The sequence below is a fragment of the Natator depressus genome, chromosome 5 (genome assembly GCF_965152275.1).
Source record: "Natator depressus isolate rNatDep1 chromosome 5, rNatDep2.hap1, whole genome shotgun sequence".
Classification (NCBI taxonomy): Eukaryota; Metazoa; Chordata; order Testudines; family Cheloniidae; genus Natator; species Natator depressus.
The window spans coordinates 129,115,261-129,143,104 of record NC_134238.1 but is presented as its reverse complement, the minus strand read 5'-3'; the positions used below and the strand labels follow the sequence as shown (position 1 = coordinate 129,143,104).

The following is a 27,844-nucleotide window of genomic DNA, read 5'->3' as shown; positions in this document are numbered from 1 at the left end:
CAGTGTTTGCAAACAGAAAAGATTGAAATAAACAGAGAAATGACGACGAGAACTTCCCTTCCAAGTTTATAAGAGTTATGAACATTGAAGAGTAAATTAAATAAAAACGGTAATAATGTGTCTTTGTAAGTGACAGTTAAGTAGTTGCACAAATGGCTAGGAAATTCCAGCCTAAAAGAAGAGAGTCTATCCTTAACTCAGCCCGTTGTACATCTTCATTGCCACACGTAGGGTACAGGTAACATTACAGAGTCATCCCAGACAGCTGGCGTAACAAGGCACAGCTGCAGCATTGCCAATTCTCATGATATTTGGTGTGTTTCTTAAAGCTTTGTCTCCTGAGGCTTGGGTTGATGTGAGAAATCTCGCTTTCATTTGACATAAAAAATTTCTAACTTTCATGGTAGTGGAGAAAAGTTTGAAAACTTGGCCTGAAGGCATCCTATAGGCTCAAAAACCAGAAGGCAAATAAAACGGAACCCTGGGTGTATTTTATTATTATTATTGTTATTACTATTATTATTATTATTTATTTCAGGATTTTTAAGTCAGTCTCATGATTTTGGACCATCTGATTCATGTTCTGGTTTTTTGAACTTTAGGGATTGGCAATACTGCAGAAGGACTCTAAGACGGATTTTCCAAAGAGCTCAGCACCCATTTATGCACACACCACTCCCAAAAAGGAGAGGGGGCGGTGTCAGATTTTCCAATGGGCCCAGCATTTCCACTGTTATCAATAGCGGAAGGAAGTGGGGAATTCTCCACTGTTCTCAGTTGGGGCTGCTGAGTGCTGGCCGTTTTATGAATCTGAGCCCTTTATATAGATGTCTGAGTGGGGACTGAGCTCTTTTTGAAAGTTTGTATTATCTTGTCTCATTTTTTATTTCCATTGCCTTGCGATGCATAAAATGGCACAAGAACTATGATCCCTGACTATGAGAAGTAGATTCCTCTTTGGGAGTCTTCTCCTGTTTATTCTCTTCCAGCAGTTTGCTTCCACTTAGTTGAAAATGTTCCCAGCACTGTTGTAATTCTACACAAGTTTCATCACGTAAACTGGTGTTTTCCTCTGCTCCACCATCAGGGCTTGCTTGTCTCTGATCTGTTTCTGTTTCAGTTTTCTGGGAATCCACTAAAGTTCAGAAATCAGGAAACAATGGTGTACCTTCCATTCTGTAGTTCATTGAGTTCTCCTCTTCTTCTCATTCACTATTGTGGACAATTTTAAGTAATAAGCCCTACATGCTTTCATAGAAGTCCAGTCCCTAGAACTCATCCTCCTTGTGATGAAAGCCTTCGCCCAGCTCCACTAGGAATTTCTTGGCAGCCCACACTTCTAACTGATATGACTTGACCAGTGATAAGGCTGGGGAAAGTGTTCAACAGCTCCCAGTTTAGCTTTTTCCACAGACGTTGTGGCAGACTGCCAGGGAAGCCAGGTTAGAGATGGGCAGAGGAAAGGACAATGGGCAATGTCCTGGAATGTAATGTTCAGAGCCAAGTGCATTTCCTTGGAGTTTGCCATTAAAATCCGCTCATGACTACTTCCCTTAATAGCAGCTTGCTGGTAGCTTAGAGGTGAGCTATAGTCCACTGTGGAGCTAAGGAACCCAATGATATTGTTCTAACAGAGTTCAATGCCCTGAGGCTCTACTTTCAAAGCACTCTCCCAGCCTAGCTTCCTCAGCAGGCAGGTTTAAAGCTAGTTGTATTCGATCAGTCGGATCAAATGGGACAATTCTTTAGCAAAGGAACTTTCTACCCCCTGTGCACCGTGAGATATCTATACAATGCTACTCAGAGCCTACGGGACCACGCCTGTACCTTTGTAATATGAATCCCAAGGACATCTTACTCCAAGCCATCTCCAGGACAGCTCTATGGAAATAGCAGAGCACCCCCTGCTGGCCTGGAACAGTGCCCGCTGATGACTGACTGCTATTGTCAGTGTTTCACCTGCCTTGCGACTGCCCCTTAGTCTGCAATTGGGCACCATTCCCCAAACTTCTGCAGTGAATGTGTGACCCAATGCCCAGTTTCAGTGAAGCATTTAAATGTGTGCTTAAAATTAAGCATCTGCTTAAGTGCTTTGCTGAATTGGGACCTAAGGTGCAGACTGTATGTACTTTCAGTCCCCATAGGTCAATAAATCCTAATTATTGCAAAGTTTAAATCCCCAATTTAGCCTTTGTGAACAACACCCTGAGAGCAGCTGCACCATCCGGGGTAGTTGCTGAGAAAATGCAGATTGGACTGGGCCATGGAAAATGGGGGAGGAACGGTGGTGCAGAAGTAAATGGAGGAAGAGGCAAAAAAGTTAAATCCAATAATATTTGAAAAAAGTAAATAGAAACATGTTCTTCCTGTTCTTCCCTCCTTTCATTGCAAATGCAGGAACACAGGGGCTGTTAAGAGCTGGGATCTACATGAGCAGGGGCCCAGAGGAAGAGTGAGCCACCTGCCATGTTGGAATTGGATGAATATGGCTCCAAACCTAGTAGCCATATGGATAACAGCTTCCTAAAACGTTTTGTAGGCATATACGTTGAAACATCTCCCAAAGCATCAATGTTGCATACCAAAAATGGTGGCTGCTGCCTGGCACCAGCTATTGATTATGGTCCTCCTTCCCCTCGTACTGGCGGTTGAGTACATAGGCCCTCTACAGGCACCACCCATTGGGTACCCGTACCCCTTACAGACGCTGGTCGTAGGGTACCCGGGCCCCTTCCAGGCACTGGCCATTGGGTACGTGGGCCCACTCCAGATGCCAGCTGTTGGGATGCTGTGGTACAATCCACAGCTCCTTTCCCCTAGCCAGGATCCTTCCCAACACTGGCATGCCCCCACACCCCCGGTGCTTGCCCTGCCTACTGGCCCTGTTCCCTCACTCCATATTGGCTCTCACTGTATTGTCTTCATATCCACTCTGTGTCAGGCACTGCTAGCCACTCTTTGGCACCTCTCAGTTCCAAAGAGAGATGCATTTCCCCATCCCCACTGGCTTACAACACTCACCTAGGGGAGGGGGGAACCCACAAAGGCTTTTATCAAAGGCTTGCTGTTTGACTGGAATTTGTCCCTTTGGATTCAGCATTGACCATGTGCACCAAACGGCAGAATGACTTGTGTCATGTTTGTTTGTGGCAGAGGAGGGAAGTACAGTGGTCTTTGGGCCAAGAGCTGTGTGGTTCTATGTGTCAGCACAAAGGTGCCTCTGACTAGGGCCTCTGGGTATGACCTTTCCATAAATATTAATTAATCCTAATACTTGGAGGGAAAAGGGAATTAGTAGCATACATTAAACCCTGACTAACTGTGTTTCAATAGAAATAATTTCTCTTGAATTTCCCCCGGCAGAGTGGGAGGATGTAGTTAAAGCACTGGACTAAGAGGTGGGAAATCTGAGGTCAGTTCCTGGCTCTGCCCCAGACTTTCCTATGTGACCTTAAGCGAGTCAGTTAATCTTTGTGGGCCTCAGATCCCCATCTGTAAAATGGGGATAAATATATTACTTTTCTGCCGCTCGTTGTCTCGTCTCTGTTTAGATTGTTAGCTCACTGAGGCAGGGACTGTCTCTCACTGTGTGTTTGTGCAGCTCCTAGCACAGGGGGGGCCCGATCTTGGCTAGGGCCTAGGTGCTATTGTAATGCAAATACATGAATTACTAAGAACAAATTCAAATTCTTCCATGCCAAGGTAAAACATTCCCTGGAAACAGAAACTTCAACATTCATTAGCTGTATTTGTATAAAAACGAATGTGCAACTGCTGACATGTTGTTCTACCAGGTTATGTTTATAGGACTCTCTTGCTTTGCAGCTTTATTTTTACTGTGAACTTTATTCATGTTGTGACTTCGCTTTGTGAAAATCAAGAGGAGAACTAACGGCATGGATCCCTGTCGCCCAGGTTCATGCTATCCCCAGGCTACAGGAAGCCATGTGTCTTTCTCCTCCACTCCATATCGTGTTTTCAGCATGTGCTTTGAAAAGATAATGACATTGTCATGCCCTTAAAGTCAGCATAAGAATCTGCCCCACAGCTCAATAGTAGAAGCAAAGTGGAAGATTCTACTGTCTGATAAAGATCATCTGCTGTTTCCTGTGCTAAGGACGAAAAGTTGAGCAAATATAAAGGTCATCTGTGTTTATATTAACAATACAACAGTTACACTATGTTTCGTAACAAAGTTGGGTCATTATTTATCCACTTGTCCTTTATATCATTGCTTTGAACTGTCTGGATTTGCTTATCGTGATATTTCTAAAATCTGTAAACAGCCAAAGAGAAGAATTTCTGTTTCTCTAAATAGAGTGTTAGGTCATTTTATTATCAGAGCCTTAGAAAGCTGCCCATCTGTTGTTCTTTCACATCTGGAATAGCATATGCAACCTCCTCCTAACTGTTAATTATTTCAAGGAAATTACTACAGTAACTGTGCCATGTATACACTGTATCATTGCTTCTCTTCATCTTGCCTTTCTCACCGTTAGCAATGAATCACAGACAACTTTCCTAAAACAAACCAAGAAACCAACCATCTTCGACACACCTCGCTACAGTAATTTTTCTTTTATATTATTAAAGCAAATGTAATGTTTTCATTTTCACTTGCTAGCTCCTCTGTTTAAAACTACTTATGCATGTTCCTTGGTCCCTACGTTGATAATTAGGTTACCTGTGGGTAGTGTTGAACATGATTATACAATCAGCTTTCAATTTAGTTTCATACAACAGAGCCATTTAACTTTAGGTGTGGAAACGAGTAATTAAATAGGTCTAGAGTACACTGACCTCTTCACATCTCATTGAAAGCATATTTGTTCATGATAGAAGACCCTGGGAAGCACTGAAGTCAAATAGTTCAGTCCCCAGGAAAACGGGAAGCCGCTCTAATTTTAAGCTCTTTGGGGTAGACTTTCCTAGTGCAGTGAGGCCCGGACCCCCTGACTGGGACCGCTAGCCACTACTGCAGTAGAAATAAAAATAATCCTAGAAGCTAAAGATACTTGAAGATTAAATGATCCCTGTTCAAGTATATAGAGTAGCATGATTTGCCTTCAAACACGTGTATCATTTCAACACACAGCATACTGTGTGCATGAGCGCATTTCTTCACTGCCACGGATCTTTCGTCCAGACATGGCCCTTGTACGCGGGAATCATCCTCATCAGTTCTAGAATGACGGTGTGGAGAAATACACCGAGGGCGGACTTGCGTGTGGATTTTCAGCAGTTGGGGGAATCGCTTCCTTTTAACCGCTTTAGGGGTGTGTGCCGAGGATTCGCACAATGCTGTGTGAAATGAGGTACGCAGGAAAACACACACCTAGAATATAGCAGGCGCTGTCACTTTACCTCAGCTGTATCAGCTAGCAATCCAGCATGCAAGCACCCATGCGCGCCATGGCATCCTGATCTCACTCGATGAGCATCACACTTCTGACGAAAACACATCACTGAAGAAAAAGGCTTTGCTGCAGCAGTAGGGTTTCCACATGCCCCCGTCTTCTCCCCAGGATGGCCCAGGGGTGGTATGCACAGCGGCTGTCATGGGCTAGTGTGACGACCTTGGGGAGGCGGTAGGGGGCGCTGTGAAAGCCCTGCAGCCTCTCACACTTGGTAAGTTTGGTTTTTTTTGTTTTTTCTTTTTTCGGTGGTTGGGGCTGGCGGTGTGCACCTGTTGTCATTAAATGCAGTCTCTACGGGAGTAGCCCAGTGTCACATATAGCACACTGCATATTGCTCTGCACACTGCAGCAGGACAGGGGTCCTCAGATTTTTTCATAGCATGGACCACATGCTCAGGGACACCTCCCCTTCCCATTCACAAGTGCACAGATCCGCTGCCCGCCCCATCCATGACCACGCAGCCATCTCATCTACTCTCTGTGATCACGTAATGTCCCTGCGGCATCTATGGCAATTGGTTTTGGGGAAGAGTAAGACCAAGGAAGTACCAAGTGTGTTTTAGATATCTATCTATTTAGCAGCTGGAAATAAGGAGAATGGCCAGCCAGGCCACCTCCATCAAGCGCTCCATGGGCAGCAGCAATCCACAGAGTAGGTTTGGATGGCTCTTAGGGGGATAGTTGAAAAGGCAACAGAATAACTACCCAGTAGGGTTAGGACATGTAGGATAACACTGCTTTCAGGACCAGGGAGATGGGAGCGTAAGGAAGTGAATATTCTCAGCTCAGTGCGAAGGCTTTGCCATAGCTATACATTATGATATGTGTCAGCAGTGCCTTGGGTATGTTCATCCAGTCAGTATTCCTCTCTTCCTTGTTTCACAGACCAATGGGATCCAAACAGGAAAATGAACGAGAAGAAGCAGCAGGAGACAGCACTCGCCAATCCAATGGACCAAGCCAGAACCCAAAGCCTCTCAGAAGGACAAGGGGAAAAAGCCTGAAATACGAAGGTAGGTGCCTGTGGATTCACTCCGCAGCATACGGAGTCTTCCTGGAAATGGAGGTGCCAGCCACCCCTTCCTGCAAAGGCACAAGGGTGTCCATAGCTGGAGGGAAGGGAACGAAAGGCAAAGGATGTGAGCTACACTAAGAATGTCAGCCAGATCCTCCCCTGCTATAAACTGGTGTTGCTCCATTGAAATTAATCTTCTGTTGAAACCAACAGCTACTGGTCGCTAGCTGAGGAGCTGAGATTGTGTTTTTGCTTTTGGGAAACCATTGATTAGATACTATAGATTCTTTATTATTATTTAATATTCCTATTGTGGTAACAACCAGGGTCTCCAATCACGGCCAGAGTCCCACTGTGGTGGGTGCTGCTAAAACCTAGTGCCTGCCCCAAAGAGCTGACAATCTAAGGGCCGACCGTGAGGAGAAAACAACCAGTCTCCATGTGTTTTTGGCTTAGCTGAGGCTTCATATACAATTGTTCATGCACAATGTCATGAGTTAACTTGTCATGTGATTTTCAGTGGGCAGCAGTGTTGTTATATACATTTCCTAGTGAACAGATATATTGTATTCACAGCCTTGTTTAACTTCCAGTAGTTCAGAATCTAGTGCTCTTTAATGGCCACACTGGTCAGTAAAAAGACAATGCAACTGTATTGCAATTATACTTAAATATATATTTTATTATTTCTTTGCATATTTGTCTAGTGTTTTTTTTCTGTCTGAATGGTTGCAGTGTGCATGTGGCTGTATGTGTGTGGATGTACACGGATGCCTATGTATGTACCAGGATGAGTTGTGTGTGTAGGATGAGTTTAAGTGTTGTTCTGCATTAGTAAATATGCGTAGGCCCTCATTAGTGACCGATGTGTATCTAACACAGTGGGGGTGGTTCAACTTCTTTCTTTCTTTCTTTCTTTCTTTCTTTCTTTCTTTCTTTCTTTCTTTCTTCTCCCATTGTGGTTTGTGCACATCTCATCCAAAGGATTTGTTACATGTAGAGAGAGCCCCATTTGCTATTTATGTTACTTGTCTGAAAGCTGTATGCGCTGCGATTGTTCCATGTAGGTGAGCCAAAGAGTGCATTAAGTAATTTAATAAGTAAATTCTGTGCTACAAACCACACCACAGATCTCACGGGAGACTCTGGTCTCTAGTAATTGTGGGGCTGACAGCTGCTTCTGTACCAATCAGTAGATGTGAATCCACAGGCACCTCTTTCCAGAAAACCAACAGGTTGATGCTATAAACTCCCCCCACCCACCCCAGGGGGCATGGTTGAGGGCAAGAGTAGCTACGGTTGAAACACTGACCCTGTATTCCACCAGAACACATCTGTCTAAACCCTTACCTCGGCCAGCTCCACTAATACAGATTTCCAAGTCAGCATCAGTGTAACTTGCAAGAACAATGACGCTATTTAGGGAGCATTTACCCCTGTGGATCTTTCAAAGGGTAGATGTTAGCCCTAAGTATAAAATAACAATAGCAATAATAATGTAAATTATGGCTAGGCTGGGTATATAAATAAGGCCTCAAGACAAGCAAAGAAATTGTAAAATGACCTGAAGAGATCTGTCTAAGCTCTGTGTAAACTCAAAAGCTTCTCTCTCTCACCAACAGACGTTGGCCCAATAAAAGATATCACCTCCCCCACCTTGTCTCTCTCATATCCTGGGACCGACACATCTACAACACCACTGTAAAAATGAAGGAAGAGAACGAAAGTCACCTGTTTTCTATCAAAATTCAAATTTAGAACTCTCCAAACATTACCTCAAGGGACAGGAAGATGTGTCTGACACACGAGGAAATTAACACTCCACTACATGCCAGAGGAGTGCCCTAGGAGGCAGACATTTTGGAAAGAGGTGATAAAGGCCAGAAAGGGCGGCAGATAGATTGTGGAACTCCTTCTGTATGCGGGGCTGGAAAAAAAAGATACATTCAAAAACAAAAACCCATGGAAAATACTAGTAGCTGGGCTAATTGCAGACAGTTTAGTAACACTGGGGAAATGGAAAGACACTTCCCTTCTTTAATGTGCACTTCTGTGATCTGGCTTCTGTTCAGGACCTGAGGAAAAATGTGTCTCAATTCCTGCTTCTTTGTTACATGCACTCTTCACAGTCACTGTCTGCAAACCTGACTAAGAATAATTAGCAATTAAATAAACCCAAAGAAACAAGCACTATAGTTACTACACTGTTAAGTATTAGAGGGGTAGCCGTGTTAGTCTGTATGCACAAACACAACGAGGAGTCCGGTGGCACCTTAAAGACTAACAGATTTATTTGGGCATAAGCTTTCGTGGGTAAAAAACCCACTTCTTCAGATGCATGGAGTGAAAATGACAGATGCATCTGAAGAAGTGGGTTTTTTACCCACGAAAGCTTATGCCCAAATAAATCTGTTAGTCTTTAAGGTGCCACCGGCCTCCTCGTTGTTTTTGTACACTGTTAAGTCGGCCTCGGAAATGCTGTGTTTTCATAAACATTCCTTTTGCAGCTAGTAGATTCACTGATGCACCTAGTGTTGGTTCCATGTAGTGACTCCCTGAGAAATGGCACCATTTATGCTCCCCTTCTATTTGTACCAATGGAAATTCAAAATCTAAATGATAAGAATTTAGGGGGAGACTTTCAAAGGCAGAATGGATAGTTGAGGTACCTAACTCCTTTGATTTCCAGTGGGAGTTTGGCACCTAATTGCCATTTGTGCCTTTGAAAATTTCCTCCTTACTGCCTACTAACATTTGGGCAAATTATCTGAGGCCAGATCCAAACCCCATTGACGTCAAAGGGAGTCTTGCTGTTGACCTCAGTTGGCACAGGTTCAGGCCCATAATGAACAGCTTTTTCTTCTGCACCAGGATCTATCAGGTATTTGCCGATGTCTTAGCTGATCTTCTACTGTTTGTGTGGTAGCAGCCTGGCCCTGACTTGCCCGCCTTTGTCACACCAATCCAAATGCCTCCTGAAACCTGACCCTCTTTCTCCAGTTACAGCAACAACTTCCCAAAATATTATTGTGTATGGTAGCTTTTAGAGGGAGTAGTTCTTTAATACAGTCAAGTACCAGGAGCTGCTCTTTGGTTCAAGAGGATTTTAGAGCTGAAACTGCTTGCATCTATGAAGACTGTGGCCCTTCAGAGGAGGCCGTGTTGTTGCTGTTGTCCACCCACTGGAGTGGAATGTAGGGCCATAATATGTGGCTCTTAATAAACCATCTTCATGAAGTTGAGCTGGCCTCCTGGCTAGTAAGAATTAGGCCTTACTAGACCTATGGGAGGAAGCTTGTGGCGTCGGGTGGCAATGAGATTTGTTGACGTGCTTGAGCTGGGATCCCTTCCCCCTTGGTATAATAATGAGGCTGCTGGCAGTGTTCTCCATAAGGGCCCCTGGGGTCTCTTCCCTTTGGAAGGCACCCCCATCCTGGTCTGAAATATCCAGAATCTGCTGGCAACAAGGGCCAGCTGCAAGGGCTATCTTCTTAGCAGGGCTGCTGAAGAAGCAGAGATTGTTTGGGGGGGAGGCGAGGAGAGAGAATGTTTAGGGAAAAAATTGAGACTATGATTTCTTTTTGCACTGCCTGGTTACTTGCATTATCCTCTGTCATGGGGCTTCTGCATGCTTTGGGATTTATTGTATTCTTACATGGGTGTCAGATATGGCTAGGGTGCTCTGGCATGGGCCCCTTCTCATTGTTATTTCATAAATCTCAAGAATAAATAAATAATTGCATCCCACTAGGATGTAGTAATATTCTAGCCTGGTTCTTCCCAGGCATCCTACTGTATCTGTTGCTAAATGATGGAGAATTACAGTTTTGGCACGGAAGAGGTAGCACAGATAGCAGGGCTCCTGCCCAGTCTAATCGGTAAAGTAGAGATCGGAGGTGAATTCTGGCAAATCTCTTTTCCTGCCTAAAGGCCCAGCCCGTGGGATTATGTAGCCTACACTCATCAGCTCCAGGTTTGCTGTTACCACAGATGATTTGCTCGCCTGAGGTGCCTCCTGGTGCAATATGTCATTACACTTAATAGAGCTTCACTTGTGGGTCCTGGGAGCACTCTATGACCACCCCGCCCCCATCACATTGATTGCTAGGAGCACCAGTTGTGTTCATCACCGAGTAGAAGATGCCTCCCAGCATGCCATCTAGAGGTTGCTCCTCTGGTTGTATCCTGGAGGATCTAGTCCTCACATACTGTTTTCTTCTTCCACTGATGATGGCCTTTCTGAGGTCAGCTATCAGTCAGGGGGTGGGGAGAAACTACACAGAGATGAAACCCTTCAGGATAGATCTGCAACATTAGGGCCTCCATCTGTTTTTTCAACCAACCGTACAAAATGCTGGAGTTTAGTACACAGGAGCTCCTGCAAGGTTGTGTTGGTGTAGAAAACCAAATCCATTATGTCTCTTCCTCAGTGTAAACCAAGAATTAATCATGGCACAAGAGGTAAATGTGTGGGGGTTTCCTGTGTAAACTGCTCTGCTGGACTGGTAAATATTTCTAGTATTGTCACAAATAGTCAACACAAATGTAACGAATGCAAGTTTAGCTTTAGCTCTGCGTGTTTACCATTACGACTTTAAACTGTTTATAGGAAGGGGAGCACTATAAAGGTCCCTGAGGAGGTGGGCAAAACCACATGGATAGTCAGGGCTTACTGCAATGAAGTGTTTGGTTAATATTCAAAGAACACATGGTCACTTTGCAGCAGCTATTTGTCATTTAAAACATTGTTGTTGATACTTGACAGTGACACCAACCTAAACCATTCATAACAACTCCAGAAATGAGGTGTATTAACAACTGGTAGGATCCAGCTGGATTCTTTCTTATCTGTGTGTTGTCAAACAGGGCTACCACAAGCTTGCTTTGTCCATCGCAAATACTGACGCAATGGCCAATACGAAAGACGTGTCTTAATGTTTCTAATCAACATAATCAGCTGTCATTTTTTACATCCTTTTTCTTAAAGCCCTAGCTTCTGGAGGCATGTCACTAGGTGAGAATCTCAGCTTTCATTTAAAAAACAAGGAATTGTGTAGTCTCCGTGGTTGCACAGGAAAGCCTGAACTCACGAATGAGAGGAAGGATGGGCCAGTTGTCACGGCGCTAGCCTAGGCTTGGGAGACTGGGGTTCAAGTCCTTGCTCTGCCATGGAGTTCCTGTGCAATCTTGGGCAGATCACACAGCCTGTCTGGGCCACAGTTCCCCACCGGCAGCACTGCCCTGCCTCCCAGGGGTGTTGTGAGGGTGCATACGTTAAAGATTGCGAGGTGCAATAGATACTACAGTGATGAAGGCCAGATAAGTACCAGAACCTGAATGGTTACAGCATGAGAAGAGAGGTAAAAAGGCCCCAAGAGATACTGTTTTTAAAAATCTCCTGATTTGGGGGGTGAGGGGAGCTGAGGCGGGCTGACTCATGACTTTGAATGCCAGGGGCTAGCAATACGGTAGCTACATTTATTAGTAAGAAACAAAACCATCCCAGCTAGTACAGATGGGAAAGCAAGTAAAAGAGAGGAGGAGGGCTGGGCTTTTCAGAAGTTCTCAGCATTAGCCTGACTCTGCTCCCATTGAAGCCAACAGTAAAACGACCGACTTCAATGAGTACTTTAAAAAAACCCAACTTCTGTTTCCTAAAGGGATACTCTTAGTCCCGATACTAAATATCATCTCACTCCCACATTTTGGTCAGTAACTACGTCAATCTTCTGGGTAGGGGATTGGGGCCAGCTGTTGGGAAAAGGCATTCTCCAAGCTATTCAAACGCAGTTGCTTGCTAGAGACATCACACTGTTTAACACATCGGGAGTAGCTTTGCAGAGACACTGAGTGTGGTACTGTACTACCAGCCCTCGGTGTGGTGCTTTTCCTGCAGTCCTGGAGCTCGTGTAGATTGTGAGCTGTGTACAATGGACTAATCAGGCAAAGCCTCATGTTTCTCCATTATTGGAGGCCCGCTCTAAGGAGATGTTGAATTAGATCCAGACTGATGTAAATCCATGACCATGGTGGAGCTATGCCAGCTGAGGATCTGACCTCACTGAGCTTTCTCAAGAGGGGGAAGTGGAGAGGAAATCCTCCTAGGGGACAGAGAGATGTTGGGTAAATGTGTAGGAAGGCAGTAGGTCCAGGTACACAGTAAGTAGTCATCAGGTCATCAGTGGGAAGAGTTGGGGCTGGAAGGCTGAGAGCTAAGGAGTGAGATGGAGAGAAGAGAATTAGAGGTCTGATCCAAAGCCCATTGCAGCCAATGAGAATCCTTCAGTGGGCTTTGGATCAGGCCCAGGGTGTAGAAAGAGCAGAGAGGATGAAGGGAGATGACAAGGATGGAAGAGAAGATGCAGAGAGATATCAGAAACAAGGGTTACAACAGGTGCAGGGGACCTGCGGGGACGGAGGGGTCCCATACTTCTTTCCAGGAAAAACTGTTTGTTGTGACTGAAACATCTAGGGTGCTGCTTGCCATGTGCCTTTTTAATTAGGCAGCCATTCGGTGCCATTGCACTGCACTGTGGCTCTCTCGTGTTGATCATTGACGGACGCTATTCCTCATGATATCTGCTGTCATCCCATTAGCAATTATCTGGCATTTGATGTTTCAACTTTAATACAAAGATATAAAATCATAGAAATGTAGGGCTGGAAGGGACTTCATGAGGTCATCTAGTTCATCACCCCGCATTAAGGAAGGTCCATCCCTGTATACATAGGTGACACTATACCTAGACCATCCTGGAGATGTGTTTGTCTAACCTATTCTTAAAATTCTCCAGTAACTGAGATATGGATTGGCTAAGGGTAGAACTTTGATCATACACATCACCCAATATTTTATAGTGGGACAACTATTTATTTTTACAACATTTAGGCCCCAATTTAGCAAAGCACCCCTGTTTAGCAAGCCACTTGAGCATGTTACATTTAAGCATGTGTTTAAATCTCATTGACTTCAGTGGGATGTAAGTACATGCTGAAAGTTAAGCATGTGCTTACGTACTTTGCTGAATCAGGACCTTAAATGACAGACAAAATAATGTATAGCTAAGTGATAAAATATAAATCTATATTTATACCTTGGGGTTCTGATGAGGTGACAAAACTGCATTATAAGATCCCCACTGGAATGATAACTTTGCCATGCTAGTGTAAAAGGAGTTCAGGGAATAGATACGGATATGGCCTTGCTATCCGAGGGATACTACGGATTTTGCTATCATTGTAGACAATACGCCCCCTGGTGTTTATTGGGAGAACCACCTTACCAACCACTTTTTGCAATGAAAATGAGGGGAATTTACTTGATCATCATACAGGAAGAACATGCCACCTGTGAAACTGGTTGTTTTTTCCCCTAGTGCTGGCTGCATCATGCACCGTACAACAAGGCCAGTCTGAGAGAGGTTTCACAGCAGTTCGTCAGAGCACCGGTGCAGCCATTTTAAAATGTTACTTACCTTAGGAGATATCTTTGACACTGAAACCATCAGGGCAGAGGGACAATTTATAACTTAACACTTCAAAACTTAGAAAAATATGAATTGTTCAAAGCAAATTTTAAGCTGACATTTTTACTCACTAGCTGCGGTACGTGCAGGGAACAGGCAGGGGTGTTGCCATCATGTTAGCTCTCTCGGTCTCCATCTTCCTCGCTATGAATTCATTTTGCCATAACAGCACTTTGGGGTCCCAGATGAACTCAGGGCCCCATTGTGCTCGTCATTGTACGGACAGTAAGACTCGGTCGCTCCTGAAGAGCTGACAAGTCAAAGGGTGGGTTGGAGGCACCATTATCCTTTCTGTTCCATTTCACCTCTCTAAGCAACATCAACCCCTGCGGTATTGCTAACCTGGACTGGACTGTCTTTTTGCTGTCTATGGATGCCACAAAGATGAGGGCACATAATTCTTTCCAGTCTCCCTCTCTTATTCAAATACTGCCAATTGGCCTCCGCTCGATGGGAATACTGAGCTTTGCCCGTTTTTACCAGCTCTAACCCCAATGGTGCATCACCCATGTTATAGCAGAGCAGTTACAGTTGACTTGTCTATTGTACTTATCTAGGCCCCTTGGCTATAGTACCTGAGCCCCTCTCCAAAGCCCCCTGTGAGGGAGAACAGAGCTGTTATCCCCATTGTACATATGGGACACTGAGGCACAGGGCGATTTGCCCAAGAGGCACAGGCAGCCTATGGCAGAGCAAGGAGCTGAACCCCGGGGGGCTCTCATGTCCCCACCTAGCACCCCAACCACTGGACCATTCTTCCTCTCTACATGGGCCCAGTACGATAGTATTGAAACACTGTCTATAAACCCGTATGCTACTCTCATCTCACAGCATTTGCCTTTACAGCATGTTGTGCCTAGTGTTTTATTTTGTTTACTCTGTTGCCTTTTTAATAAAATTAAAATGAAACCTCCAGCTTTGCAAACTTCCTCCTCCTATCACCTTAAAATAGTACCCCATCTGCAAACTCTTGCTCACGCGAGCAGTCCTGCCAACAGCAGTAAGACTGCTTCCATAAGGACTATTCCCAAAGGAAAAGTTTTGCAGGCCTTTACTTTTTGTTCAAAGTCTTCAGCACGTTGTTTTAGGCTATCATAATATATCATTCTTGACTAAGGCCCAGATCCAGCTAATGCCAACCCTACGTATTCAAGAATCATGAGTCGTGGCCCAAAAGATCATGGGATTGACTTAAAAATCATGACATTTTCAAAATAATAAGTGTGGAGATTTTCTGTGTGCCTCCTGGCTTTTTTGAACCTTTAGGGGTCATATTTTCAAGCTTTTCTCCCCAACCATAAGGGCTAGAAATGGGCTTTTGATTTGTAAATGAAAGCTGAGATTCTGGTGTATTCACATGATTCCAGGGCCTGGGGCTTTAAGAACAATACCAAATATCATGAGACTTGGGATAAAATCTGAGGGCTGGCAACACTGCACCCTTCAGTAACTTTATACCTATGCGTCGTCCAAGTGAGTTCAATGGGATTAGATAAATGCCTAAAGTTACACACTGTCAAGGTTCCTCCCCCACTCTGAATGCTAGGGTACAGATGTGGGGACCTGCATGAAAAACCTCCTAAGCTTATCTTTACCAGCTTAGGTCAAAACTTCCCCAAGGTACAAAATATTCCACCCTTTGTCCTTGGATTGGCCGCTACCACCACCAAACAAATACTGGTTACTGGGGAAGAGCTGTTTGGAAACGTCTTTCCCCCCAAAATACTTCCCAAAACCTTGCACGCCACTTCCTGGACAAGGTTTGGTAAAAAGCCTCACCAATTTGCCTAGGTGACTATAGACCCAGACCCTTGGATCTTAAGAACAATGAACAATCCTCCCAACACTTGCACCCCCCCTTTCCTGGGAAATGTTGGATAAAAAGCCTCACCAATTTGCATAGGTGACCACAGACCCAAACCCTTGGATCTGAGAACAATGAAAAAGCATTCAGTTTTCTTACAAGAAGACTTTTAATAGAAATAGAAGTAAATAGAAGTAAAGAAATCACCTCTGTAAAATCAGGATGGTAGATACCTTACAGGGTAATTAGATTCAAAACATAGAGAACCCCTCTAGGCAAAACCTTAAGTTACAAAAAAGATACACACACAGAAATAGTTATTCTATTCAGCACAATTCTTTTCTCAGCCATTTAAAGAAATCATAATCTAACACATACCTAGCTAGATTACTTACTAAAAGTTCTAAGACTCCATTCCTGGTCTATCCCCGGCAGAAACAGCATATAGACAGACTGAGACCCTTTGTTTCTCTCCCTCCTCCCAGCTTTTGAAAGTATCTTGTCTCCTCATTGGTCATTTTGGTCAGGTGCCAGCGAGGTTACCTTTAGCTTCTTAACCCTTTACAGGTGAGAGGAGTTTTTTCCTCTGGCCAGGAGGGATTTCAAAGGGGTTTACCCTTCCCTTTATATTTATGACACACACAAACATAAGTTTGTGCAGAATCAGGTTCTGTATTTATACTCCCTGGTATCTGCAGAATAAAAAGACTGTTAACAAAGAAAGCTAACATGGTGGTGTGAAAAGCATGTGAAAGCCATGGCAATCTGTACTTGCCCTTTAACAATCAGAATTTTTGTTAACAGGTATCTGTATGGCTTCTCTCCTGATTCTCCATGATGTACATCACTTTCACCATGTTCTTAAAGGTTGGGCGCATTGGGCTTTTGTCTTTGTTTTGGTTTAAGGTTAAGGAAGACTTTGGAATGAAGCATATTTAATATATGCAGCCAACCCAAGCCAATTATACTGACATCTCAGTGTGGATTGCCTTTGCCATTCAAATAATAACAAAACCTAGGCTTGAGCTGGTTAGCAGTTGGGTGGCAAGGCAAAGGCAATTAATCACACACTGACATGCTCAATCAGCAGAAATAGAATGTGCCTCTTTAAACACAGATAAAGGCCTAGTTAATTATCTATGGTGGATAGGGTACCTGCTCATGTCTAATCAGCCTTTGGTCTCTCTTCCTTGGGGAGGCAGTTTATTATTTGCTAACTCCAGATCTGAAAGTGCCAAGAAACTGGGTTGTTGGGTTTTTTTTAGAATCCTTTTTTTATGGAAACATCCTGGCATATTTAATCAGACCATTGTTTCTCACACCTTCTCCCAAAGGTCAGGTAGAGAAAACCTGCCTTTGATCAGAACATTTCTGTACTTGGTTCTTTGTTGATCAGAGAAGAGTAATATTTTATTGTGGTCTGGAAAGAAAGCGTTCAAATATGTCACACCCACTCGCTCCCTTACTCAGAGGACTCTGCTCCAACTGTATCCGAAGGAATTAGTACAATGGTTCTCGTCAACTGACATTTCAGCTGGCAAACCTGATACCTTTGGCACACTACCGTGGAGGTTTAAAAGGAAGGGGGACCGCCACTTTAGTTGCTTTGTGTGGTGTATTGAAACCTCTGTGAAAATTGTAGGCTGTCACTTCAAATTTCAAGGGTTTTTCATGGTCCTGCCAGCAGGTGAATGTGTTCTGTAGGGAAGAGTCCGATCTGGGCCTAATAGAAGTCAGCCTGCAGCCAACCAGCCTAGAGCAAGGTGAGTTGAGTTGTACCTCTCTGTTTTAGGGAGCCAGCCCGCTTTGTCTCTCTGGTTTGAGGATTCTTGTGTGTTATTGTTGTGACTTCTAAAAAATAAAGTCGTGTTATGTTGTGACCTTCCAGCCAGAATATTTGTTTTTATCTAACATCTACGCTGCTGCTGGGAGTGAGCGTCCCAGTCTGGGTGGACAGACACCCCTCGCTAGCACACTCAGAACAGAGTGTGGCCATTGCGGCACGGGTAGTACCCAAGCCCACCCAGCCCCCTGGGTCCACACACACTTGTGCCGCCATGTCCACACTGCTATTTCTAGCACGCTAGCTCAAAGCTCCCACGTACACATACCCTGTGTATGCGGGGAACACTGCACTTGGTTGATGGCCAGTTGCAGCAGGTCTTGTGCGGCAAAGACGTCACCTGTATGCCCTTCCCCCCTCATCCGCCCACTCTCCCTGATCTCCAGAGCAAGGGCACAAGTGACAGCGGCAGCAGTGCAGAAATTGAAGAGGCAGCAGGCAGGGCCATGAAGAGGAAGGAGAGGAGGAAAGGTAGCACCTTGTTGCTCACGGTAGGGAAGCAGAAAAACCCTTAGGTTTGTTTTTTTTAATGTCATGAAATAATAAAAAGATAAATAGTAAGTCTATGGAGAGTTCATGAGACTGGTCACTTTAGACTTCTAGTGAGTGCTTGTAATGTAACGACTGTGCAAACCAGGCTTAGGAATGAGGGATGAGTCGGCACAGTGTTCTCTCCAGATCGGTGCTGCGTATGAGAGAAACGAAATTTGTAATATTCACCAGCCATTGAGGCCAAAATTTTCAAACTTGGTTGCCTACACTAGATTGCACCCTCAGCAACTTCGCAGATGACACTAAGCTTGGGGGAGAGGTAGATACGCTGGAGGGTAGGGATCGGGTCCAGAGCGACCTAGACAAATTGGAGGATTGGGCTAAAAGAAACCTGATGAGGTTCAACAAGGACAAGTGCAGAGTCCTGCACTTAGGACGGAAGAATCCCATGACAGCTATAGGCTGGGGATCGACTGGCTAAACTGTAGTTCTGCGGAAAAGGACCTGGGGATTACAGTGGATGAGAAGCTGGATCTGAGTCAGCAGCGTGCCCTTGTTGCCAAGAAGGCTAACGGCATATTGGGCTGCATTAGTAGGAGCATTGCCAGCAGATCAAGGGAAGTGATTATTCCCCTCTATTCGGCACTGGTGAGGCCACATCTGGAGTATTTAACTATTCATGGGTCAACCATGGATTAATGAATAATCAGATACATTAGAATAACAAGTAAATTGGATTCTGCTTGAACATATTCTATTAAGTATGGCTACATTCATGGAATAAATTACTCATTTTGAATTATTCACTCAGCTCTAATAGAGAATAATTTTCACCAGAAATGAAGATTAGTTTATTTGGCAGAATTATAAACTGATTGGATGGATGGCAGGCAGTAGATGTGAAATACTTAGATTTTATGAAAGCACTTGATATTGCATTGAAAAATGTATCCAGATTGTATTAGGTGTTAAGCACCATCAACAAAGTCCTGAATTGAGTTAGGAGAGATGTACTCCTAACTGGTATCTAGACATGTACTCTTAGTACCAGATTTAATTAATCTCCTCGTAAATGTTCTGGAAGAAGGTGCAAACAACACACAAATTCACAGACTATGAGGTTGAGAAAAGCTGAGACCACTGATGAGGACAAAAGGGACATGAGGATTGAGAAATGTATCTGGAGAGGAAACAGAATGAAAACGATGAATTAAATTAAATCTTTCAAAGCACAAGGGTCCCCAGTCACTGCCCAAATGCCAATTTCGCAAATGGACTTGCCTCTGCAATATTAGGAATTGGGTAGTAGCCAAACCTGTGGGTAAAATATTTCTTAGAGTGGGCATCCTTGGAGAAATATAGTTCTTAATTGCATTTGACTTTTTAAAATGTGCTTATCCATGCACATGTACCATAAGGTGCTGTGGGCTAAGCCAGCCCCGATTACAAGATGAGCCCTGCCAGAGGGGAAGAATTCCCAATATAAAAGGCACCAGGAATCTGCATGGCAGAGGGCTATGGCTGAGAGAAGTAGCTGGGACTGCCAGGAAACTGGAGCTGGAACTGATGAAAGACTTTGTGTTTGTTTGGGACTTTGGAGTTCTGTTTCTGACAAACTCTGCTGGCAGCTGCCTGGTGAAGACTGAATTAAAAGGCTTGGGGCTGAGAATGCAACTGGAAAAGGGGTGAGTTTTAAAGAAGCCTTAAGTCAAAGGAAAATAGAGTTGGGTGGTGGCCATGGTGCGACAGGCCCTGATTCAACAAAGCATGTGTTTAGCTTTAAGCCCAAGTTTATTCTGCAAAACACTTAGGCCCTGATCCAGCAAAGGACTTAAACATGCCCATAACTTAAAGCATGGAAGTAGCCCCATAGAATTCCATGGGATCAATCACATACCTTAACTTAAGCATGTGCTCAAGTGCTCTCCTGGATCAGGGCCTTTGGTCCCAGTTCTGAAAAGCTCTTAAGCACATGCTTAAGGTCTGTTGATTTCAATGGGACCCAAAAGGTGGATTTCATTACAACATAATGACTTAGGACATGCAAAGAAGATAACAATTCCACTGCAACATGTGTTGATTCTGAACATATTTCTTTCTCTTTAAACATCAGGAAATGTAAGCTGAGATTTTTCAAGTTAGCATTTTTACAATTCATGGTCTCATTAGTCATCATTTTTAATGCACAAAAAAAATAGGTAGGAGGTGTATATGACTTTAGCAGAACTAATCACATAGCGAAGTATTTAGTGTGACTCACGGTGGCAGAATCTTCCCCTTCCTCACTGTAGAAAATGTGCACAAAGGGATTGAGTTGGAAGGAAAAAAAGTGCTACTCTTCCCAGCTCCACTCACAAAACAAGCTCCGCCCACTAGAGACGCACATTTTGCTGCTTTGATTTTAGATTGGTTTTCAGTGACCCGGTGACTGCCTCTTAGCTCATTACTAGCCAATCAGACTGCAAACAAGTTAAGTGCGAATGTAGGAATGTTCTCACTTGGGAGAATTGTTTCTTGTTTGCACTGCGGAGTTTTCAGAGTTTAGTGCTGGGGATTTTCAAACCTGCCTGGGAGATGCAGGTGTACAAGTCCCACTGAAATGAATGGCACCTAATTGCCAAAGTTCCCTGAAGATCTCAGCTTGAAAGTGTATCATCAAGTAGTTTCAAGGCATATAGTGTGTAAATATAGCCAGGAACACAGACTGCTACAAGGAGCATGTACTTCTACAATACACTAGGCAGGAACTTCAAACAAGTATTTATTTTTTTATTTATCTACAGATGAAGAGTGCCTATCCCAGAGTGTTCGATATGTGTATTTCTGTAAACATAATGAACGTAGTAGGTCCCTGATCCTGCACAAGGATCATCTTCTCTGAGCCTTCAGATGAGTCAAGGAGGATGGTTCCTCCACCTGTCACTGGATGGAGTCAAACAGGAGGAATGTCTTCTGAGAACCAAGCCTCTAAAAGGTACCAGAGCTTCCACACAGCTGGCTTTCCGTTGGCCAGGCCAGCTCTCTTTCACCGTAACATGTGACTCATTTATGGCTCTAAGGAAAGCAGTAAATCTAATATATCAGTATTGAGTCTGGGATCACACAACTTCGACTCAGACTCAAAGTTAGACTGCATTATTTATTAGCTATCTGCACTGGCTTCTGTAAGGTGGTCGGCCATGCAGATTCCTTGTTCTGTGTGATTTTTATTTAATAGATAAACTCTAACCTTGATGAGCAGTTTGATTTCTTGAAAGCCTTCTACTGATTCCCCCCGGCTAGTATTCACTGTTATGACTATGCTGTAATGTAAAATGATGGGTTGATGCAAGTGCTTGGTCATGTTAGAATAGAATAAGCAGCTGTATAGCACCGTTCAGCTTTTCAAATAGTAACGAATTCATTCTCACAGCACCCCTGTTCGGCATTTTTTGTGATTTTTTATTTTATTTTACAGTCTGTTGCTTAATCAAATTTTGGTCACTGAGATACAGTGGTGAGGTGTGGCATTGACACTTAGACCAGCTGACACATTAGGCCTGATTCTCATTTACGCTAAATCCCCTTATGTGACACTGGCAGTGTAAAGAAGCCTTAAAGTGGGCATTAATTATATTTACATTAATACTAGAATGGTGTAAATTGGCCTTAGTGTGAACGAGAATAAGGTTTGATAAGAATAGTGCTTGGTTTTTACAGATGCAAGTGGCAAACTATCACTGCAGCAAGTCAAATGACACTTCTCTTTCTAATGGATCTGGGATGAGGCTGTAGGATGATGGATAAGGAAACTGAGAAACGTGTTAAGCAAATGGGCATGATGTTGTGTGGTGGATTTTAAGGGAGTTTGGTTTTTTTAAGTTTGTTGAATCTCCAAAATATTTCCCACGTTTGACCATTAAAACGAGACTTGCTTTGCTTTCAAGGTGCATTCTACATGGTTGCATTGGTCTCCTCAAGACCCTTAAATCTGTTGTAAATACCTGCAGCCCTGATGTCAGAAAGAATAGCATATAGTCCTCTTTCTAAAACCCATGGTCTGTTCAAGTGGATAATTGATTGGACAGCTGACTAAGCACTCTGACCTCTCCAGTATCCAGCAAGATTGATGGCTCTTCCCTTCTTTCCTGGTGAACTGAAGCGTGCAAGCCTACCTTTTGTTGTTGTGGAAACACTGAGTGCTTAGATGGCCCTTTATTTAGGTGGCATCAGTGAGATAACCTGTGAGGCAGGGAAACACAGGGCAGTGGGAAGACAATGGATGAGGATCAAAGCAAACAGGAGGCAAAGTGTTCATAAAGTGGGAAGTGGATGAAGAGGAGGATAGATGACCACAGAAGCAGAAAGTCAATCAAGTGGAGTATTCATTATTTTCCGGCATTGAGTCAGAACTAGACCCGTGTCAATAATAATGGCTGAACCAAAAACTTCATGCTGGTCTAGGAAGGAGGCGCACTGTGTGGATGACAGGCCCCAGCAAGATTTTGTGGTGAGTAAACTAAGAGATCCTCCTTCTTTAAACTTATCAAACGGTGTATCCACCCCATCTTGACATGCTCCTTCTAGCATGTGCTCTCCATACCACCATCCTGTCCACTGGACAATGGAACTCCAATGCTGTGGCAAGAAGAAGTCTCTCTATGCTTTTCACGCAATCAAGGCAATTAGCATTTAGTCACTTGTTTGCTGTTGAGCAGCACACCTCACATTTTATCAAGCAAAACACGATTGCAATTGGGAAGCATCTGATGATGATGATTTTGCACTAATTTTTTTTTAAGGAGAAAGTAGGAGGAAGAAACTGAAAGTGAAGCCTGGGAACAGCTGGCCTCGCATTTGGGTCACCCAGTTATCCAAACCCAGATTTGTAAAGCTAACAACGTGGGTGTCCATAATCCACCGTATACTTCGGATTTCATCTGACGCCCACACGCTGAAACTGCCTCTTTGGGGCATGCGTACCCTGCTTCAGGAAGCAACGCTGAACTTGAGCATCACTTCCCGAGCTGCTCATCTGAACTTGCTGTTACTTGTCCGCACAAAAGGGTCTCAGTGAACTCCACTGAGTAGCTTTAGCACAATGACGTCAGTTTACTATGAGAGGAAGTTCCCGCCTGCTCAAGCATGACTGCAGTCAACAGAAAATCCAGCCACAGGGAGCCTCTATAAAGGATTTGTATTTTTATGGATAGGCGTTAGCAGGCATAGATGTGTGGTGGGAGGACCAGCATATGTCCTGCTATATATTTCCATGCACAAAGCCCTACCACTTTCAGGCAGATTGACCTCTGGTTTAGATTAATAAGGCTGCAAAATCCAGAAAGGAAATTCTGCTCAAGCGAGTACAAACTGTGTGTGTCTCTCTCTGTAGCAGGCTGCATCTGAGCATGAAATGACAGCTGCCTCTACAGCAGGACAGCTGCCTCTCTCCATTTCAGTGTGCACTACAGAGAACATAAGCTGTGCCAGATGCAAGCTGCCTCCACCACGTGCGCTACAATGCCGCATTATTTTGTGTGTCATGCTGCTTCCCGTTTTCGTAGCTATTTTTCCTTTAATTTCCTAGTTATTACTGACCATGTATATTACAATAGTGCACAGGGGCCAACCAGTCCAGGGCCACATTGTGCTACGTTCTGTACAAACATATATAGGGGAGAAGCTTCAGAAGCGCCAAAGGGAATTAGAGGCATAAGTTCTACTGATGTTCCACTGGGTGCCTATCTCTGTTCAGTTCCTTTGAAAATCTCCTTCATTGGAAACAGTGCTCCCTGCCCCAAAGAGCCTACAGTCTAAAAGATACAACATAACAGATGGCCAGGCATACAAATGGGCAGGGAAGGAGTGGTAATAAAAAAATAAATGGAAGTTTTAGCACAGGCTGGCTGTGTGCACAGTTTATTTCATTTTATGTTTCTTCTCTTTTTAAAGAAGAGAACCATAAACAGTAAGAAAAAATGGCTTCCAATACATTTTCAGTAGTCAAGAGCTTCTCATGTCTGTTTTCAGGGTCACACCTGTTGTTAACATATCATCCTGTGTTCAATAAATAACTCTTCTTTAAACTTATTTGCGAGGGGTGGGGAGGGGAGAGGAAGGGGGAAACCCTCTGGCATTGTGTAGTTTTCATTTCCAATCCTGAGAAGATCAGCAGGAGCTTCAGTGTTAAAAGAGCTCTCCATCTCTCTCTGTGCTCAATTCTTTTTATAGAACTAGTAACTTGACACAAAAGTATCTTCGCAGAAAAACCATCACATGTTAATAAGGTCACTTTACGTACGAAGATGAAGGTGATGGGGAAAACTGATGTTTTCAGTTAATTCAGCACCTTTCCTAAGCCAACAAAGACTTGTTTATACTTCCATTGCTTTTTACGCCGTATATTAGTATCAGACCATTAATATGAAGGTGCAAGCCACAAAAAACTTTTTATTTCTACTATAACAGAATGCTAGGCCTAACACACAAGCACACTGCAATGGCTTTTTAAGTCTGCATATGCAACCTTACTCCAGGCTAAAAGTTGACCTTTTCTCGAAAATGTTTTTTTTTAATTGCTAATTCAAAAATGTTCTTTGTATGTAACTAATATAAGGGGAGGGTTTTTTTAAAGGTGCCTAGCAGATTTGGGAGCACAAGTCTCATTGAATTACAGTGAGACTTGTGCTCTTAAACCCCTTAGGCACTTTAGAAAATTTCCCCTTAATTCATAAATAAAATTTAACCATTAAAAGTGCAAATATGTGAGGCGTTTCACACAGAAGGAGTATTGCAGTAGCACACATTTGTGTCCTTGTAACTCAAAAAATACTGCTGTAACAATAGCTGATTATTGACTGGCAGATAAAAAAATTCCCTTTCATATGACACCTATCATGGAAGGCAAAAGTAAGAAAGGACAGAATATCTGGAGCACTTGGCCCATTTGGCATTGGTGAAACAAATGATAGAGGAGAAAGATTCATAGAATTTTGCAAGAAACATGACTTCATTATCAGCAGTGCTTATTCTGAACAAAAAGTGCAAGGTGTATATGAGACTCACTGAGAGGGACATATAAAAACCAAATTGATTTTATCACGATTAACCATAGATACAGAAATAGTGTTAGGAAGGTTAAGGTAATGCCAAGTGCAGATTGTGGATCAGATCATAGATTCGTTTTAATAAGACCAAATATCAAACTGAAAAAGTTACAGAAAGCCAAACACTATCTAGGATGGAACCTTGGAGGTCTGAGGTCTGAATCATGAGATACAAAATCACTACCAAGAAGACGTGATGCAGATCATTAATGCGAACAAAGACCAAGTCACTTGGGAATGTCTGAAAGATGCTATCAAAGAAGCTGCAGATAAATAAGTAGGGAAGAAGTTAATAGCTAAGAAAGTCCCATGGATAACGTCACTGCTGTAATGGACAAAAGAAGGAAAGTAAAGGCACAAAGACCAACAACAGAAAAAAAGGAATACTGAAGATTAAAAATGATAAAGAATAAATGCAGATTAGTAAAGTCTGAATGAATGACTGGATCAGCAATTGGATAAAGCAAACAAACAAAGTGAGATGTATCAAAAGGTAAGTGCCATAAATTATAGAAGAAGGGTAACCCTTAAGGACAAAAATGGACAATATGTGGCAGACCCTAAAGACAAGAAGAACAAGCGATGACAAGAATATACCAATTAGTAAAAGGCCTGATAAACCTCAACTAGAGATCAATCAAGTCAGCCCACCAATAATGGATGAAGAATCATGGCAGCAATAAAAAGACTTTTGAATGGAGAAGCACTGGGATGTGATGAAATACCAGCTGAATTGTTAAAAAAAAAATAGGGGCCAAAGGCTTAAAAGCCCTTTGAGAGGTAATGAAGAATCGGTTTGAGCCAGGAGAATTGCCAGAAGACTTTACAAACTTCATTGTGTTTCCAAATCTCCAAAAAGAACAACACTATGGATTGTCAAGATTACAAACAAACAGCCTATTATCCCATGCCTGTAAGATACTTTTGCAAGTTGTTCAAGACCAAATACAAGGAAGGATTGACAAGGAAATAAGCAAACAACAATACAGCTTCAAATGTGGAAAGGGCATGATAGTCACCATTGTGAACTTGAAGCTTATATTACAAACATCAATTGAAAGAGAGAAAACAGTATACTTGTGTTTTATTGACTCCCAAAAATTATTTGACAAGCACTACCACTTGAAATTGCTCAACATATTATAAACTGTAGGGATTGATGGATATGAACTCCAAGTAATAAAACAATTATACTGAAATCAGAAGGAGACTATAATGGGAGATGAAAATACAGAACAGAGATCAAGAGAGAAGGAGTGAGACAAGTTTGTATAAGTTTGTATAATGTCAGCAGAGGATCATACAGAATGGACTGCCATGGTTGCAAATGTCCAGTAATGGGGATGCCATATAAGATGATGATCATGATTTATTTGTGTAAGCAGTTTCCTTTTATGATCAAACAAAAAATAAAGTTGCTTTCCAGTTTCGTCAAACCAAGAGAGAATAATATTTTATGCAGGTAGCTTTTGAAATTTCATTTAGTTCCAAATCGGGATGAAGTCAATGTTGGAATTTTTCATGAAACAAAATATCCTGAAATTATAAATTTTGACCTCTATATTATACTATAACATTACATAAAAGTCAAAATGATAAAGTCCAAACAAAACATTTTGGCCGTATCAGAACGAAAAGTTTTGGTCATTTCCTGTTGAAAACTTTGACAAAATTGCTACACTTTTATTTTGTTGAATCAGGATTTCCCAGTGGAAGACTGTTCCTGCAGAAAATTCAGTTCTGAAACATGACTGCTTATAGCCTTCCACCACTTTTAAAGTATTTCATATAACAACTCTGGAAATTCTTGTTCTCCATCTAAATGTCTTTGGACATTTGAATCCTCCTAAGTTTGTAGCCTCAATATCCTGTGGCAATGAGTTCCACCAGCTAATTATATGTTGTATGGTGAAATATTTCCTTTTGTCCATTTTGACTTATCCTACCCCTGAAGAAGTAACACTGAAGACCAAAGAGAGGGGCCTTTCCTAAAGATTATCTGAACTGGCCAAAGGAAATAATGGGAATCTTATGGCAGAACCTATTCTTCTGCAATATCTAGACCAAAGAGTTCTGCGTAGGCTTTTCTGAAGCACCCAGAGTCTCTGAATCCTTTTGAAATATTCACCCACCACCAATAAACTATGAAGAAACTTCTATAGTAGAAGTTCAGTTATTATAACCAGTAGTACCTATAGTAATACCTCTATCCAGCAAAGCCCTGAAGCATATATGTAATGTTAAAGCACAAGTGGTCCCATTGACTTCAGTGGGATGAGACGAGTCCCATGCTTAAAGTTACACACGCACTTCACCGTTAGTGTATATTTGTACAACAGAAAATATCCAAGGTACAAAATAGTTAAGTGCAGCTGTTGGAAGCCTGCATGTGAAGGGCATTGTAGAATTAAGAGATACGAGGCCTTTTTCCAATGCAATTCTTTTTCAAGTACACTACGCTGGGGAAGACATTGTTCAGCTGCAGTTTGACATTGTACTGTTTTTGTTGTGATTCAACTGGCCAGTTCATCCTTAAACTATGCAAAACGCTTGTTAGTGGAGGCTGTGAGTGTGCATACTTTGCTTGCCATCTGGTGACCAAGTAAGAGGTAGGGACCTTGCAGAAAACAGCTCCTGCAGGACATTCCGTCAATGTCATTGT

The 27,844-nt window shown here is 42.9% G+C and overlaps 1 protein-coding gene across 9 annotated transcripts in view; it reads left to right on the top strand.

Annotated features, from left to right (window-relative positions):
* Positions 1-27,844, top strand: part of NRG1 (neuregulin 1) — a 747,298-nt gene that overhangs the window by 456,901 nt on the left and 262,553 nt on the right. The window contains exon 3 of one of the 9 annotated variants that reach the window (XM_074953642.1): positions 6,303-6,430. The exons of the other annotated variants lie outside the window; for them this stretch is intronic. Coding sequence (XP_074809743.1) covers positions 6,307-6,430 — 124 coding nt within the window. The 5' untranslated portion in view covers positions 6,303-6,306. The remainder of the gene's footprint in view (positions 1-6,302; positions 6,431-27,844) is intronic. 9 annotated transcript variants of the gene reach the window in all.